Source organism: Hermetia illucens, chromosome 1, assembly GCF_905115235.1.
Source record: "Hermetia illucens chromosome 1, iHerIll2.2.curated.20191125, whole genome shotgun sequence".
In the NCBI taxonomy this organism is placed as follows: domain Eukaryota; kingdom Metazoa; phylum Arthropoda; class Insecta; order Diptera; family Stratiomyidae; genus Hermetia; species Hermetia illucens.
This window is the reverse complement of record NC_051849.1, coordinates 57261753-57278182: the sequence shown is the minus strand read 5'-3', so window position 1 is coordinate 57278182 and position 16430 is coordinate 57261753. Positions and strand designations below refer to the sequence as shown.

The window sequence follows — 16430 nt, the reverse complement described above, 5'->3', positions numbered from 1 at the left end:
GTTTCACAAGTCATTGAAATTATAGTGGTTCATACTTTCTCAAACAGGATTGCAACCGAATTTTCTTACATTATCATAATCACATTGTCCTAATGATGCGAGCCATTGAAAGTTGCCAGTAGTTCATTTTTAATTCACGTTCGAAGGGACAAACAATCATTGAAAGGTTTTGTCATAAAGTAGAAGGAAGAGAGACAAAGATGTCTGAAATTAAAGATCCTACAAATTCAACCAAGACAAAATAGTAATTACTACGCCAGGATTTATTGCGATACGATTTGCTCCACTTCACGTTTTGAACTGAAACGAAGATAGTTTAATTAGATTGAATACGGTAAATTCACATTTCTCCGAAGTTTACCAAATTGTTACGGATCGTGTGTACCTAATGAGATTGTGGCGTACATATACAACCGGCAGAACTAAGGGAAACTTTTTCTCGATATTCTGAACTATATAAAGGATCTAATCTGATTTGATAGCCAAGTATCATTATTCGGTTTGGCTATTCACGGAAATAAAGTCTCATTCATAATGGAATTGGCTGTTCTGGTGCTATGTGCAGTGTTTGCCACTGTCACTTCTGAAAAAGTAAAGGTTCGTTTAAGTCACATTTCATTCTCTATAAAATTTTTACAAACTCCCTTTAATTGAATCCTGCAATAATGTCGGTCAATGTTCTGGAAAGTTTAAAAAAGTTGTATTAGTTTTCTTAATCAAATCACATTAACATCTCTCACTGCATGCACACTACAAGATTTAGGCAAAAGGAACCATTGGGCACCTACTAGCATAAAAAATCAACAAAACCTTTCGAACATGAAGTGCCGTGCTTCCAGTTTCCAACTTGTGTTTGCATAGCCTCATTAACTTCCGTGCGTGGTTTGGTTGAATCCTTTTCTTTTCGTGAAGTTCCCTATGCGCTCAATGAAGTTCATGGTAAGTCTCTTGACGCGCCTCCTTTTATCTTCCGTTCCGTTGTTAGTTTGCAGTCATCAATTAACGTTTGCTCCTTTTGTGGCTTCGTAGCAATAGCAGTCAACAGAGGACCTAGATATGAAGCATCAACAAATGATCTTCACAATCACCTGAAGAACGTTATCATGGATACGGCCACAAACATACTTGACCCCAACCGCAAAAAGAGTCGAAATGGCTGGTTTGACGATGAATGTAAGCTAGCAATGAAACGGAAGAATGCCGCATACCGAGTAATGTTGCACTCTAACGGGAGCACGCGCAAAAACTTATCACGAACTCCGGCGAGCGGAAAAATGACTTCACAGACGGAAAAAGGAAGCCTGGGAGAACCAACAGGTCTGTGAACTCGAAAAGTACAGGGAGCAACCGCACCAGGTGCGCAAGTTTTATCAACAAGTCAGCAGGATGAAGCCTTATACACCTCGATGCTCATCCTGCCGAGACAAAAAGGCAAATCTGATTTCCGACAGAATGGGCATATTGGAGCGATGGGTTGAGTACTTTGATGAACTGCTGAACAACCAGAACATCGGCGAGTTGGAGGTCCCGCCAACTGAAAACGACGGACAAATACTGCCACCACCAAGTTTAGGAGAAACAGTCAACATCGGCTAGAAAATCATAAATCGCCAGGAACCGATGGAATTGCAGTCGAATTGGTTAAATATGGAGGCGACCAATTACACCAAGTGGTTCATCAACTTGTGCTCAAGATATGGGACAGCGAATCAATGCCTGACGATTAGCAACGAGACATTATCTGTCTCATACATAAAAAGGGATATATCACACAGTGCAGCAATTATAGAGGTATCACGTTGCTGAGTACCATCTATAAGATATTCTCCACTATCTTGCTAGGCCGGATAGCCCCATACCCCCAGAACATCATTGGCCCATACTTAAGAGGCTTCACTCCAGGCAAATCAACAGATCAGATTTTTTCTCTGCGATAAGCGATGGAAAAACTGTTGGAATATGGAAAACAGTTGCACCCTCTATTCATCGACTTTAAAGCCGCCTATGATAGCATAGCCAGTGTAAAACTATACATGGCCATGAGCGAATTCGGTATCCAGATGAAATTGATAAGACTGACTAGGCCGTCCCTGACCAATCTACGAGGCCAGATAAAAGCAGTAGGATCACTCTCAAGACCATTCGACCTCAACAACGGTCCACAACAAAGGGATGCCCTATCATGCGTCCTCTTCAACCTGCCCCTGGAGAAAGTGATCCGTGATGCAAGGGTTACGATCCTCTTCAAGTCCACCAACTACTGGCCTATGCTGACGATATCGACATCATGGGAAGAACCACCCGAGACGTACAAACTGCCTTCATCCAGATCGAACAGGCGGCACGTGTGGCGAGATCTTGGGCTGCACATCAATGAAGGCAAGACAAAATCTATGATGGCAACGTCAGCACCGAAGACAAATCGACCAACAACATCAAACCGCACTGGTCAAATAGGAAGAATAAGGATAGGAGAATACAACTTTGAGACCGTTGATAATTTCTCCTATCTAGGGTCGAAAATCACAACCGATAACAGCTACGATGATGAAATCCGCGCACCGTTGTTGTCAGCCAACAGAGCCTATTTCAGCTTACAAAAACTGTTCCGCTCGAAACGTCTCACCATAGGGTCAAAGCTTTTACTGTACAAGACTATGATCTTGCGAGTCATCGTTTATTCCTCGTAAACTTGGGTTCTTAGCAAGAAAAATTGCGAACTCTTGGCCGCGTTCGAGAGAAGAATCCTCCGACGAATTTTTGGCCCCCTGCATGAGGATGGACGATTCCGTAGCCAACACAATGACGAAATCTATGGGCGATACCATGACCGTCCGGTTGTGGATAAAATCCGGCTCAATAGGTTACGGTGGGCGGGTCACTTAATCCGTATGGATGAGGATGATCCCACCCGGAAAGTCTATAAGGGCAATATCTATGGTAGAAAAAGAAGACGAGGCAGACCCTGCTTAAGATGGAGCGATGGCGTAGGTCAGGACGCCAGACAGCTTTTAAGGATGTCGAATTGGTGGACCTCCGCGCAAAACCGGGATGTCTGGACTTCCTTGTTAAGACAGGCCTAGACCGGATACCGGTTGTTGCACCGTTGATGATGAACAGTAGCATAGCTAGCTTCGGCGAAGGCCTTCAACCTCGACAAGGAGACCCATTTGGGCCCGCGTCGAGCTTGAGAGAATGCTTGCGTCCCTCTAGGACTTTAAAAGGGTCCTCATGAGGTGTGGAGTGTCCAAGAAGCGTCCACCCTGATACGGACCAATGGGCAAGTCTCGTGGTATCTGAGGGTGGAGTCGGGTGCAGTTTCGAAACCGCGTCTTTGAGCAGAAGCAGCTGGCTCGAACGGCTTAGTCCCAAACACGACTGTTGCAATAGTCACTGCTGAGGTGGGAATGGAAATATGTTGCACGTTGCAAGACCGGTTTGGCACTTGTTAATTGCTCTGCCTGCCCACACATTTGATAATTGTGGGAACGGCGGCGGTTCTGGACCCTTGAAGAGTTAAAAGCAATGAGTTGACGGCGCGGTAAACCCAAGAGGTACTTATGCCAAAGCACAGCAACTTTCTTTTTTTTGCATCAGAATTTCAACTGTTACCACTGTGAGAATCATTCAATTTCAAACCGTATTGAACAGATGTGTCTTCCAAGAATGAAACAGCGGGCGATAGCCTGGACCTGCTGAAATCTTCTGTCGACGAAGGAGTATTTGCTGCTGGGCGAGTGTGAGTTGTATTTCGGTGTAAGCGACGGCGCGTCAAAATTTTCTTATATCGGGGTCACCAATCTGGCGATGGCTACCATTTAAGCTTCCACCTCATAGCACTCTTACACTTGTTGTCAATTCCTCAATTGTCCGAGTAGAAGTAGAAGGTTTTAGCCACTAACTAGTTTCGATGCTACGTTTTATTCAAACGAAAGAAAGCAAACATATATAGGAATTCGCAGGACCACCACGTCCACACTTGCCGCCGGTGAGCACAAGAAGAGAAAAAAGGAACGCGCGTTGTCCTCATGCCAGGCCACCAGCTGTGTCGCCGACAGTCCAGTGCGTCATCTGGTGGAGGTGAATTCACCACCGGCAATGCAGTTGGTGGTTCCTTCCTTCGATGTGCCACCACAGAAGCAGCAGTAGTAATTTCAAAAAAGAAACATATTCTATGTTGATATTTCACGCAGGCTTAAGACGGAACAGATATATCGAACATGTAATGGATCTATGCCAAGTCGTGCATACTCCCGCAAGCGACGCACGGAATGCCTGAAGACCCTAAGGCGAAATAGACGCCGAAGAAAACGCCAGAGTATGAACAACAATACAATGAGTGTAAAGACGCCCACAAAGGGTTGCAGTTGGTCGTCACGAAAAGTAAAAAGCATTACTCCAAGTAACTTTACAATGAGGCAAATTCTTACCCAAGGGTGCATTCAAGTCGGCTACCGCGATGCTTTATCTATAGCCGTTAGGACGTCGTCCGGTTTTGCGCAGCGGAACACTTTTGCCTTTGAACCGAACCGCATTTTATAGTCGACCTTTACCAATGCTTCCAGGCACTCCCCGTCTATACGAAGTAGAAAATTTGACTGTTCGTCTGGGGTTCCTTCTCTTTGATAATGAGAATCCTCGAGTTTTGAAGGCGCAGGAATTGGACGAGCTTGTCCTTATCTATGCCCGTCTTCAGCAACATGATGGGAACCTCGTCGTAGGGGATGATTTTGAGTTTTACACCCTCCCAGGTGTCGCTGATCTTAGCGACTCATGAATGAGAAAGTCCCTGAAAAATGGTCCTTGCAATCTATAACGTGGCCCCACGGACCACCTGAGAGGAATCAAAGCATGTGTTTGCTTTTGGCTTCCAGGAGGTGCGTGTGTGTGTGTGCATAGTGGGGGAGAAGCTACAGCTTCTGAGCACCACTCTGGCCTCCCCCGTCTAACGGAATATTCCGGATTCGTTAACGTATCGCAGGATTTCCGTTAGTGGATGTGATGCTACCCGTCGCAATTGGAGGACATCGGCACCAAAGATCTGATGCCTGATGCGTCCATAGGCGGGGCATTCACATAGGAAATGCTCCGCGGATTCCGCTTCCTCATTAAGGGAGGGACACGTATCATCTTCGGTAATTCCTATTCTGAACATATGCCCAGCTAGTGAATTATGGCCTGTCAGAATGCCCACAATACACCTGCAAGTCCTCCTGCTTTTCGACAGGATAAACTTTGCGGTACGTATGTTTGGTTCTGACAGGAAAAGTTTGGTGTGTCGAGCAGCATTTAAGCTCTGCCACCTGTCGTTATGGGAAAAGGGACCCCGGCTATACATTCCGGCCACATTTAGCAAGGAAGTGTTCCACGCAGTTCACGACTTGGCGCATCCCGGCATCAGGACAACAAACCGGTTAGTCACCGGAAAATACTTCTGGCCCTCCATGAACAAGGATATCAATTCCTGGGCCAGAGAGTGCATCGCATGCCAGAAGTGTAAAGTCTCCAGGCATGGCTCATTCCCCCGCACTACCAAGCGTTTCCACACGATACACTTCGACATAATAGGGCCTTTGCGCGACTGGCACGGTTACAAGTATTGCCTCACAATCATCGACAGGTTCACGCGGTGGCCTGAGGCAATACCTCTGAAAGACATTACGGCGCAATCTTGTGCCGAAGCCCTCTGCCGAGAGTGGATACCTCGCTTTGGCGTCCCTGCAGTGGTCATCACCAGGGAATGCAATTTGAATCCACCCTTTTCTCGGAGTTAGGCAAACTCCTGGGTTTTAAACGCCAGCGGACTATTGCATACCACCCGCAATCCAATGGGATGCTAGAACGTTGGCACTGGACGCTGAAAGCCGCCATTATGGCACGCGACGATCCGTCCTGGACTCAAGTCTTGCCTCTCGTCCTACTCGGCCTACGTACAACCCGCCGAGAGGAATTTGCTACCAGCCCCGCGGAGCTGGTATACGGGGAGAACCCAAGACTCCCAAGCGATCCGGTCTTCGACAAGAGATCGGGTCTCACGGAGTCGGGGTTGGTGCGCCTGCTGAGGGACAATCTCCGACGCATCAGAGCGCCTCCACCCACTCGACACTCGCCCACACCTGCCTGTTCGCCCAAGGAACTAGACACATGCATGCAAGTTCAGGTCAGGACGGATGCCGTCTGGAAGCCGCTGCAGCCTCCATATGAGGGCCCGTACCGCGTTCTCGAGAGGGGAGAACATTTCTTCCAGCTCGAGATCTGTGGACACAAAAAGGCGGTCTTTTTGTCCAGACTGAAACCCGTGTACGCCCCGAAGCAGCGTCGTGTCCGTTTTGTGGATTAACGGGGAACGGAGTTCCGGGATCGGTCGCCGAAACCCCCTAGGTTTCGTCTGGGGGCGGAGTGATGCGGTGCGGCAGGATCTGCAGCATTCGAAATTTATTTCGAATGTTGCGGATGTGGACGGATAGATGGCGCGGAACTCTCCACTCACTCATTTTAGAACTCGCCACGGGAGTGGAGGATTAGCGGTGAGAAAGTGCCGTTGGTTGGGACAGAAAAGACCGCATGGAAATAAGCCGGTCTCTTCTGTCTCCAACCGTTGTGGGTAATAGTCTTAAGTCACAACGAGAATCAATTCGTGTACTTTAAACGCGCAAAATACATTTTCTGTGCCTATTGTAAAACAGTCAATAAACAAATTAGAATTAACGTACATATACTTTGTATTGGCTTGTTTATTTGATAAACGCGCACATAATTTCACTTGTTTACTGTGGTGCTATAATGAGAATTAAATCGATTCAGACCGAAAGAAAAACAGGAACAAAATTGTAAACTGAGGATTGAAGTGTTAACTAAAAGATCATCCTCATCCGTACGAATTAAGTGACCCGCCCACCGTAACCTATTGAGCCGGATTTTATCCACAACCTGACGGTTATGGTATCGCTCATAAATTTCGTCGTTATATAGGCTACGGAATCGTCCAGTCTCATGCTTGAACGCGGCCAAGAGTTCACAATTTTTCTTGCTAAGAACCCAAGTCCGTGAGGAATACATGAGGATTGGGAAGGTCAACCTAGTCAGTTTTATAAATTTCGTCATTTTTCCATCGCTTGCCGCAGAGAGAAAATCTGATCTGTTGCTGATTTGCCTGGAGTGAAGACTCTTTGATATGGGCCAATGATATTCTGGGCGTATGGGGCTATCCGGCCTAGCAAGATAGTGGAGAATATCTTATAGATGGTACTCAGCAACCTGAAACTTCTATAATTGCTGCACTGTATAATATCTCCCTTTTTATGTATGAGACAGATAATGCCTCTTTGCCAGCCGTCAGGCATTGATTCCCTGTCGCACCCCTTGAGCATCAGTTGATGACCACTTCATGTAATTGGTCGCCTCCATATTTAATCAATTCGGCTGTAATTCCGTCGGTTCCTGGCGGCTTATAATTTTCAAGCCGATGAATTGCACGGATTGTTTCTTTTACACTTGGTGGTGGCAGTATTTGTCCGTCGTCTTCAGTTGGCGGGACCTCCAGCTCGCCGATGTTCTGGTTGTTCAGTAGTTTATCAAAGTAATCAACCCATTGCTCCAATATGTCCATTCTGTGGAAAGTCAGATCTCCCTCTTTGTCTCGGCAGGATGAGCATCGAGGTGTATAAGGCTTCATCCTGCTGACTTTGGTAAAACTTTCGCACCTGGTGCGGTTGCTCCCTGTACTTTTCGAGTTCACAGACCTGTTGGTTCTCCCAGGCTTCCTTTTTCCGTCTGTGAAGTCATTTTTCCGCTCGCCGGAGTTCGTGATAAGTTTTTGCGCGTGCTCGCGTTAGAGTGCAACATTACTCGGTATGCGGCATTCTTCCGTTTCATTGCTAGCTTACATTCATCGTCAAACCAGCCATTTCGACTCTTTTTGCGGCTGGGGTCAAGTATGTTTTTGGCCGTATCCATGATAACGTTCTTCAGGTGGTTGTGAAGATCATTTGTTGATACTTCATCTCCAGGTCCTCTGTTGACTGCGGTTATTGCCGTATCCATTTCACCCTTATAGGTGTTATGGAGGGCTGTGTTGTGGATGGCTTCATTGCTGACTCTGACCTGTCCTGATTGTCAGAGGGGATTCTGGGTGGTGTTGTTATTCGAGCTTGGAGCACCATGCTAACGAGATAGTGATCCGAGTCTATATTGGTCCCTCTATATGTTCTGGCATTCATCAAGGCTGAGAGGTGGCGGCGTTCGATCAACACGTGGTCAATTTGGTTGAAAGTGATCCCATCTGGAGAGGACCACGTATGTTTGTGGAACGCTTTCCGCGCAAACCACGTACTTCCAACAACCGTTTCGTGTGACAACGCTAATTGAATGATCCGCAGTCCGTTGTCATTTGTATTTTGATGTAAGCTATGAGAAGCAACGTATCACCTGAATACGGGCTCCTTCCCTACTTGGCTGTTAAAATCCCCAAGTATGATTTTAATATCATATCTGGGACAAGTTTCGAGGGTTCGTTCTGCCTCGTAGGAGGTATCCTTCTCCGACTCTGCAGTCTCTTCTGTAGGGGCGTGAATGTTAATGAGGCTTATATTTCTAAATTTGCCACGCAAGCGCAGAGTACATAGCCATTCGCTTATGTTTTCAAAGCCGATAACAGCAGTTTTCATTTTTTGGTTGACTAAGGAACCTACTCCGAGCAAATGATTTACGGAATGGCCGCTATAATACAATATATGGTGTAGTAACTCTTCCCCAGGAAACCGGTAACCGCCCAACGCATCTTCTGCAACGCTGTTACATCGGCCCTATATTGGAACAGGGTATCGGCTAGCTGCTCAGCAGCTTTATCTCTGCACAGGGAGTGCACGTTCCATGAGAAAATGCGCAAATCGTTATTCCTTTGTCGTTGTTGGGTTCGTCGTTGTGTTATCCGTCCAGACCGAGGCTCATGTTGTGGCTTCGTAACAAGTTGTTTTCCGTGTAGGGTTGTCAGCCCTAACCAACCCCCAACCTGGAGGACCAGTTGGTACAATTAAGAAAGAGCTCCCAGCGGTCACCACGTGGAACTGGAGATAGGGTTTGGTAGTAGAGCTGTTGGTGTTGGTCCAACAGGCGTTTTCCAGGTTTTATGCTCCATCGTGGGTACCAATCCACGTTTCGCCCTGGGACCTATACTACCCTTTGACCACGGATACGATCGCTGTTAATAAAGAACAAATAAAAGTGCACCGGTAGAAGGCTGTCATACAGAAGGTTGCGGTTGAAATCTCATTGGTGGCAGTGGAATTTGTATCGTGATTTGACGTCGGATACCAGTCAGCTGTGAATAAGTACCTCGCGAGGGCGCAATGCTGACCGCATTGCCTCCTATAGGGTACGGTAGTCCTGTAGTGTGCCGTTACGGTCTTGAATGAACTGCTCTAACACGCTTCACGGCCCTGATCCAATTGGATTGTTGCGCGAACGATTATTATGATTTACATAACGCTACAAGATTTCGTAAGGACATAAATCAACTACCTCCTGGGCGGTGGTTCCTGAGCCTGTACCCGACAATCGCTCAGTTCTACGCCTACAAAATCTAAAGTACCACCAATTTCGCTTTATCTTGTTTCTAAATACTTCAACCGGAATTCTTTTCAGCCCAATTGTACTCTGCCCCATAATGAGGGAACACCCGGGGGTGCAATCTTGATTAAAGAAGTTGAATTGCCGAATTATGTAGGAGAAATCTTAACAAAGTGATGTTGTTAAATGATTTACTTAAATAGTATTTACTTTAATTTCAGGACAGAAATTCCAGTCATATGTGCAACTAAACAAGTTGTTCAGGGAGCAATACACAAAATTCAAACGCCCACCTGTATAATCACAGCTCATCAAACTCTTACTGGCAAGCCGAAAATAAGAATTCCTGATATATGCTGGGACTTTTGACTTTTGACCTCACAGGCCTTGAAATGTATCTTTTTTTCATGTATTGCTCATTAAGTGAAATATAGTGTGTAAACCAGATATACTCGTGCGTGCATATGTTCCGAGAACCATTATTGCACCATTACGGAAGACATCAATTCAAAAGAATACGGATCTCAAGGCTACTTGCCTATTAAAATTATTGTATTTTGTTAAATTAGATGCAGATATTGACAGCGCATATTTTTAGAAGAGTACTTGGTTTTGAAAACGGAGAAAAGTTTTGAATACTCGTATTCACTTTGGAAACATTTGTGTGACGTTAATTATAATCGTTGTGATGACAATTAGCCAGAACTCAACAACTATATAACAGTAGGGGGAATACTCAGTTAGGAATCTTGCTAACAGATAACAGTGATGAGTTAACTGAGTTATCACAATCTCGGCAGATGCCGGATTTTACCCAATACAAGCACTAAGTGCCAATCATTTAGGCTCGAACGATCCTACTTACTTAAAGGTAAAGGGGCACTGGTGGTGGTTGCCGGTGGTATGTTAGTGGAAGAATCGTCGAGAAGTCCCCGCAACATCGAGCACGTATGCAGAATGGTGTACGTCTGCATAATTTGAACCAGACTGTGTGAGAGTTCCAGGACATCATGGGAGCCGTGAGGGATTTAGGTACGATATCTGTAGCTGACAATATTATGGGAACTACAACCACTTTCTCGAGACGCCAAATTTCTTTGATTTCTCAAGCTAGTGGCTCATAGTAAATTTTCTTCTCCACGTATTTCGGTTCAATGTTGGGATTTTGGGAATATATACCAATAATATTTACGGACCGACCCGTAACAGCATATCAGGTTTGTTGTGCGGTATGTGACGATCAGTTAGAACTCCCGGACCCCAATACTTGCTGCAAGCAAAACTATCGAGTGCTGCTTGCGGCTCATATCGGTAAACCGGACATGTTACCATGATCAGCCTATCTTTGTGTGCAAGGTTTTCATGAATCACCTCAGATGCAGCATTATGCCGGTGCCATTACAGTGGAACCAAAAATGAGATGCTCTAACGTCGAACCACACATTCTGCACTGGTCATTCTCCACTTGCTCTTTGATTATGAGCTTTTCATAAGCTCGGGTAGCGAACACGATATCCTGAATGGCACGCATGATTCTCTCCGTCTCAGCAAAGAGCTTCCCAGCACACAGGCATCTGTTCGACAAATGACTGCCAGAGACAATTCACGTGTTTACCGTGCAAAACCTTCGATTTCCATTTATCAATCCGCTCTTGGTCCGACTTCACCCCACTCCGAGGATTGAAAAAGTGGATTTAGCCCACAGTCTGCCTTGTAGAGAGCCGCATGCAAGGGACTCACTTGCTCTTTGTTGTGCCGCCACGTCAACCACGCCCCTACTTCCAACGTGACGAGACAGGTTCATCCTCTCCATGACAGAGTTTGCATGATGCATGCAGAATTTGGATATAGTAGTCCATATCCGCCGCGGGACATTTCATTCAGATCGGTCTTCATCCACGGCAATATGAAGGGGCAGCACATTCTCAGCAGCTTCTCATGTCGTAAGAATTCGGACAGCAGAGCATCCTTCATATCACCAACTCGAGCATGGATGGTTGCAGAATTCCTAGGGATTTTTTAGAAGTCTGTCTCGGTCAAAGATTGGATGTGCTATGTTCGACACGCGACTTATGATGACCTTTGATATGATACTTGTCTAATCCAAATTCCATCCGAATATCACGGCTGAACGTGTCCACTATTCGCAACAGACTTCTAAGGTGATCGTCAGTACCAGCATATAACTTAATGTCATCTAAGTACATCAAGTGTGTCAACTCGCACGTAACAAGTAAGCCATATTTTATTGCAAAACCATGCCCTGTAGCATCATTCAGTAACCATGAAAGGGGGTTTAGTGCCATGCAAAGCCAAAGGGAACTTAATTAATCCCCCTGGAAGATGCCTGTCCGTATATCGATATTCTCTGGAATATTAGCACCTTCTGATGAATGCACTGATAAGGTGGTATATCCCTTCCATGATTGTTACCAACAACTTTATTAGTTTCAGATCAGTGCGATAAAGATATAAGACATCGATTAGTCAGGTTTGCGGTACACTGTCTAAAGTCTTGACATAATCGATATAGCAACCAAAGAGATTTCTTTAGTCTCTAGTTGCTTGTCCTGCAACTACCGAATCGATAATAAGTTGCTTTTTGTAACCCCTTGAACCAATTCGATAGCCCTTCTGTTCCGCGGACTTAATGCGAGGTGCGCATTGACCCTCCCACTAATAATGGACGATATGAATTTGTAGAGAATTGGGTCCTGCATCGTACCCTTCTTAGGGACACGGTAAGTAATTCCCGCAGAGGGAAATTAACCCGGCCGATTAACGACCTGATTTACGTTATATTCCAACCGATCGCGTATACTGGTAAATTTTTTACATCAGAAATTATGCACCCGATCCAGATCAGGATCCTTCCAGTTCTTCGAGCTGTGTATGGCTTGCCAACCTCTATCTCGGTAATATTTGCAAAATTCATAAAAGACCTATTGCCAACATGTTCAGCATGCTGGAGACGTAACTCCCAAACTCCACCCTAACATTCTTTCGCCTTCGTCATCAAAAACTGTACCGTCTGGACGCTCTGCTGAGATTCGTTGAGAAATCTGAAAAACTCTGCTAGTCCTCGCGTTCGTTGCATTTTGAATGCGTCTGAAGTGACTTTCGCCATACCGTCGTAGTTTTAGTGTGCGCAGAATTTCAACTACAGGTGTTTCACTGGGGATGGAATAGTTCCCATAAACCATCTGCACTTTATTCTTCACCCGTCTGCTGGCATTGCCAGTGCTGATTTGAATCAGCCTAGCAATTTCCTCCCTAAGCGAGTCCCGCCGACATTCCAGACGAATTTTCCGTGGTAGATCTCTTCGGTCACTCAAACCAATAACACGAAAGCGAATTTTCTGACCGTGCAATCTGATAGCCACAACTGCACCACAATACACGAGTCATTGTAGTTGCTGCAGTAACATATCAGCACACAGTTGAGATGCAATCTCATCATTGATTTGAGATAGAACTCACGGAGTTACTGGAGATGCATAGGACCTGGGAATATCGCCGCCTCTGCCCCCATTGACTCTTGATCGCCAGTTTCCGCGATGGCCTCAAGTCGAACAAGCTCCTTGATGTTGGCCGGAATTGTGTTGCTAAGAGTGAGAAAGTAGTACTAGTCCACGACTCACTCATAGTCACGTGAGCGACGAATCTCTGGTGCAACAAGGACGACAAGATGTTGTACTCGCCCCCGCCGTTATTTGGTAGTAGGAGCGAATGATGAAAAGGTTCATTTCCTCAGTCCACTTCATCCGCTGCCTATGCTAACCTTTTGAAGTGGACGCATTAACGCGCGGACAGATTGTGGCGAAACAGTTGCAGCAGGCGGAGCAATGTTCCTGGTCATCGTGGCGCTTAGACGTCGAACCGTCCCACGATTAGCGGTTTCTACGCCATGCTGTTCACTACGAGAGCCCGACCCAGTCAACAAGGTAAGACGGCTCCTGCTGGTTATCCGTACCAGATCTTCAAATTCTTTTTCTCCTAATTTTTGGTAGTGCATTTTATACCTAACTGTCAGGTGTGGTGACAGCTTTTTCAGTGAATAAACTTCCAGACTGCAAATTTTTTGCACTTAGCTCACCTACCCCCTGAGACGCAGCGGTAGCGTACTGCCATTCAGATGAAGCTATCCATCTCTCTTCCTTTCACAACCGGGCTTGGGACTGGCTACGGCGAAGTTGATTTACCTTACTTAGTTAACTTTTATTAATTGATACTAAATCGAAAAACGTTTCAAATATTTGTTTATTCCTAATGGTTTCGTTAATGCATCCGCAGGCATCTGTTCTGTAGACAAATAACTAAAATTAACAACTTTATCTCTTATAACTTGTATAAAATGATGTCTTATATCAATATGTTTACTTCTATTATGGCGAATATGACTGTTTATGGTTTCTAATTTAGTATACTGATTGCGCCACAGTTCCGAGCACTCAGGCCTTTATTAGACCCATTGCACTATCTCCGTAAATCGCCTATTTAATGGCTTCCCGCTTAAGGCGTTCGCAGGCTTGAACGAACTTGAGAACGTTTTCCAGAGGTAGAGAGCTTGCAGATTCTTCATTACCAAGGTGCCTTCGTCTGAGGAGCCTAGGCAACTACATATGAAGTGCCGGGCGGTGTATTCCTCCTCCTCACATTTTTTGCATACAGCCGAAACCACCACTCCTTTTCAATATGGTATTTTAAGTAGTAGGGTCACGCTAAAAGCCCTACTAGAGTTTCCATGTCCCACTTTTTAAGGGCAGCAAAAATGCGCCCTAGCGTCCCCAGGTTCTTCCAGAAAGATTTTCGCGTGCCGGCAAGAGTTCAAATTTTTCCACTCAGCTGCGTGAATTCTTGCAATTTCAACCTTCAGTGTAGACTTGATAATGGATAGCCGGAAACGAACAGCACGTTCTGGCCCCGCCATTGTGGATCCAGATGCTTGGCGAGCCAGTCTCTCAGCCTCCTCATTACCAGCAGTATTTAAATGCCCTGGCACTGGCCGGTAATTATTTCGGCTAGATCGTCGCCAAATGCTTGCGTCAAGACTATTTGCCCTCCAGAAGCTATAGCAAGGTATCCATTAGCAGGAGCCATAACAGAGGGGAGAGAACCCCTTCCTGTGGGCAGCCCTTAAGGCAGCCTGCTTTGCTAGACTCCTGGCCCACCAGTCTATGGATTTTTCCAAACTCCAGTATGTGAACGATCCAACTGATTAACAGCAGCTTGATTCCATGCTGTCTTACCACTTCACAAATTGCCGTGAATGAGGCATAACTGGAGGCACCTTCAATGTGCATGAATGTGCCTAAGGCGTATTCTTTTTCGGCACGAGCTAATGGAGTCTCTGTGGATTTGCCTTTCTGGTAGACGTATTGTCTATGGTAAAGTGGCCAACTGTATGTCGACGAGCCGCTTAGTGTAGATAGTTGTTCCCATATTTAACCAGTTCGCCTGTAATTTCCTCGGTCCATTGTGGAGGTCACAATAACTTCAGTCTTTACTCTCGCCTGATTGTCAGAGGGAATTTGAGGTGTTGTTGTTATTCCAATCCAGAGTACCGTGCAAATGAGATAGTACTTCGAGTCTATATTAGCCCGAGATCGGATTTGGAACTCATGAAGACTAAAAAATGGCGGTGTTCGATTAACGCATAGTCAATTAGGTAGGCAGTGATCGAGTCTGGAGAGACACATCTTTGCTTGTCAATCTCTTTCCGCGCAAACCATGCACTTCCGTTTCATGGGACACTGTTAATTAGATAATCCGCAGTACGTTAGATCACCTGGAAACGGGATTCCATCTTGCATGCCTGTTGAAATTTCAAAGTAAAACTTAGACGTCATACCCATGCCAGACTAGTCGTTCCCCTCTAGGAAACCAGCCCTTGTGCAGGGAACGCGGTTTCGATGTCCCTTTTTCTTTGCCGGGTCCATTGTTGTAAAGTCTACCCAGTCCGAGACTGCTTTTGTGGAACAGCTCCTACTCTGTACAAGAAGCGTCCATTCCATGATGAATGGAGCCATCGGCCCCAAGCAAGGTGCTTTAACTATACTACGGCTTTTAGACAAGCCTGAACACTTCATCCACTGTTCTCCACAACCGCATTCAAAGGCGACCCTTTCACCTCGCCCTTCCTCACAGCGTGACCTATCCACTATCACTTCCGCTTTCCCGTCAATACGTCCACGGATATCACACTCCGGAAAATTTCCAAATTTACTTGAGTCTCAAATCAAGATACACCGATAAAACGACGCAGGCGAAGTCCTGAAGCTTTCGAGCAACAATGGTAGTCACTTTCCATATGCTACTCTCGCATACTAGTGCGAAGAGAACATTGGACTGGAACAGTCTCAACTTGATGTTAAAGGTTGAGATAGTTGAAATTTAAGATGGTAATTCGTGCAGGACAGGCAACTTCTAAAATTAAGGAGCACGATCTGCCAGGTATGCGTTGTTGATCCATACAGAAGGAATTGATGGTAGAGAGGTCATAAAACCGACGGCTTTTACAACCAAGTGAAGAACTCGCTTGGGGAGAATGCCACAGTTCGGGCCCAACAGCATGGAAACTAAATACAGGGCAAGGATCTTGACAAAATGGCATCCATAGAAAAAATATTCACTGCGTTGAAAGAACGATTTAAGCTGGAGCAACTACAAGAAGAAAGCATCGGGACTTTGAGAAAAGCCTATGGTGATACTCAAATGGTCACCTACCAGTGGAGGCAGCACAGAAATTATTGTCGGCTGGTAAGTTTGCAATCGGATGAGTTGTCTGCCGTCGGCGCTCTGCGACACGGGATACCTAAAAATAAGAAGGACATCAGGATGGTCGTCCAACTCATTGGACGAGA

At 45.7% G+C, this 16430-nt stretch overlaps 1 protein-coding gene across 4 annotated transcripts; it reads left to right on the top strand.

Annotated features, from left to right (window-relative positions):
• The first annotated feature begins 420 nt into the window (after positions 1-420).
• Positions 421-10014, top strand: LOC119661319. 4 transcript variants are annotated; one of them, XM_038070614.1, is made up of 3 exons: positions 421-597; positions 9643-9720; positions 9789-10014. In XM_038070614.1, exons 1-3 carry the CDS (start codon positions 535-537, stop codon positions 9816-9818), a joined length of 171 nt encoding a protein of 56 aa, XP_037926542.1. In that variant the 5' UTR covers positions 421-534; the 3' UTR covers positions 9819-10014. The 4 variants fall into 4 exon arrangements, 2 of the variants coding, with proteins under 2 accessions (XP_037926542.1, XP_037926541.1); XM_038070613.1 differs by having other exon boundaries at positions 425-597; positions 9643-9740; XR_005250575.1 differs by lacking the exon at positions 421-597 and adding an exon at positions 9401-9585 and having other exon boundaries at positions 9643-9740.
• Positions 10015-16430: the final 6416 nt, after the last annotated feature.

Coding starts and splice junctions, on each gene's coding strand:
- LOC119661319 (XM_038070613.1), top strand. CDS start 535: ATGGAATTGGCTGTTCTGGTGCTATGTGCAGTGTTTGCCACTGTCACT. Junction 598..9,642: donor TCACTTCTGAAAAAGTAAAG/GTTCGTTTAAGT, acceptor AATTCTTTTCAG/CCCAATTGTACTCTGCCCCA. Junction 9,741..9,788: donor GTAGGAGAAATCTTAACAAA/GTGATGTTGTTA, acceptor CTTTAATTTCAG/GACAGAAATTCCAGTCATAT.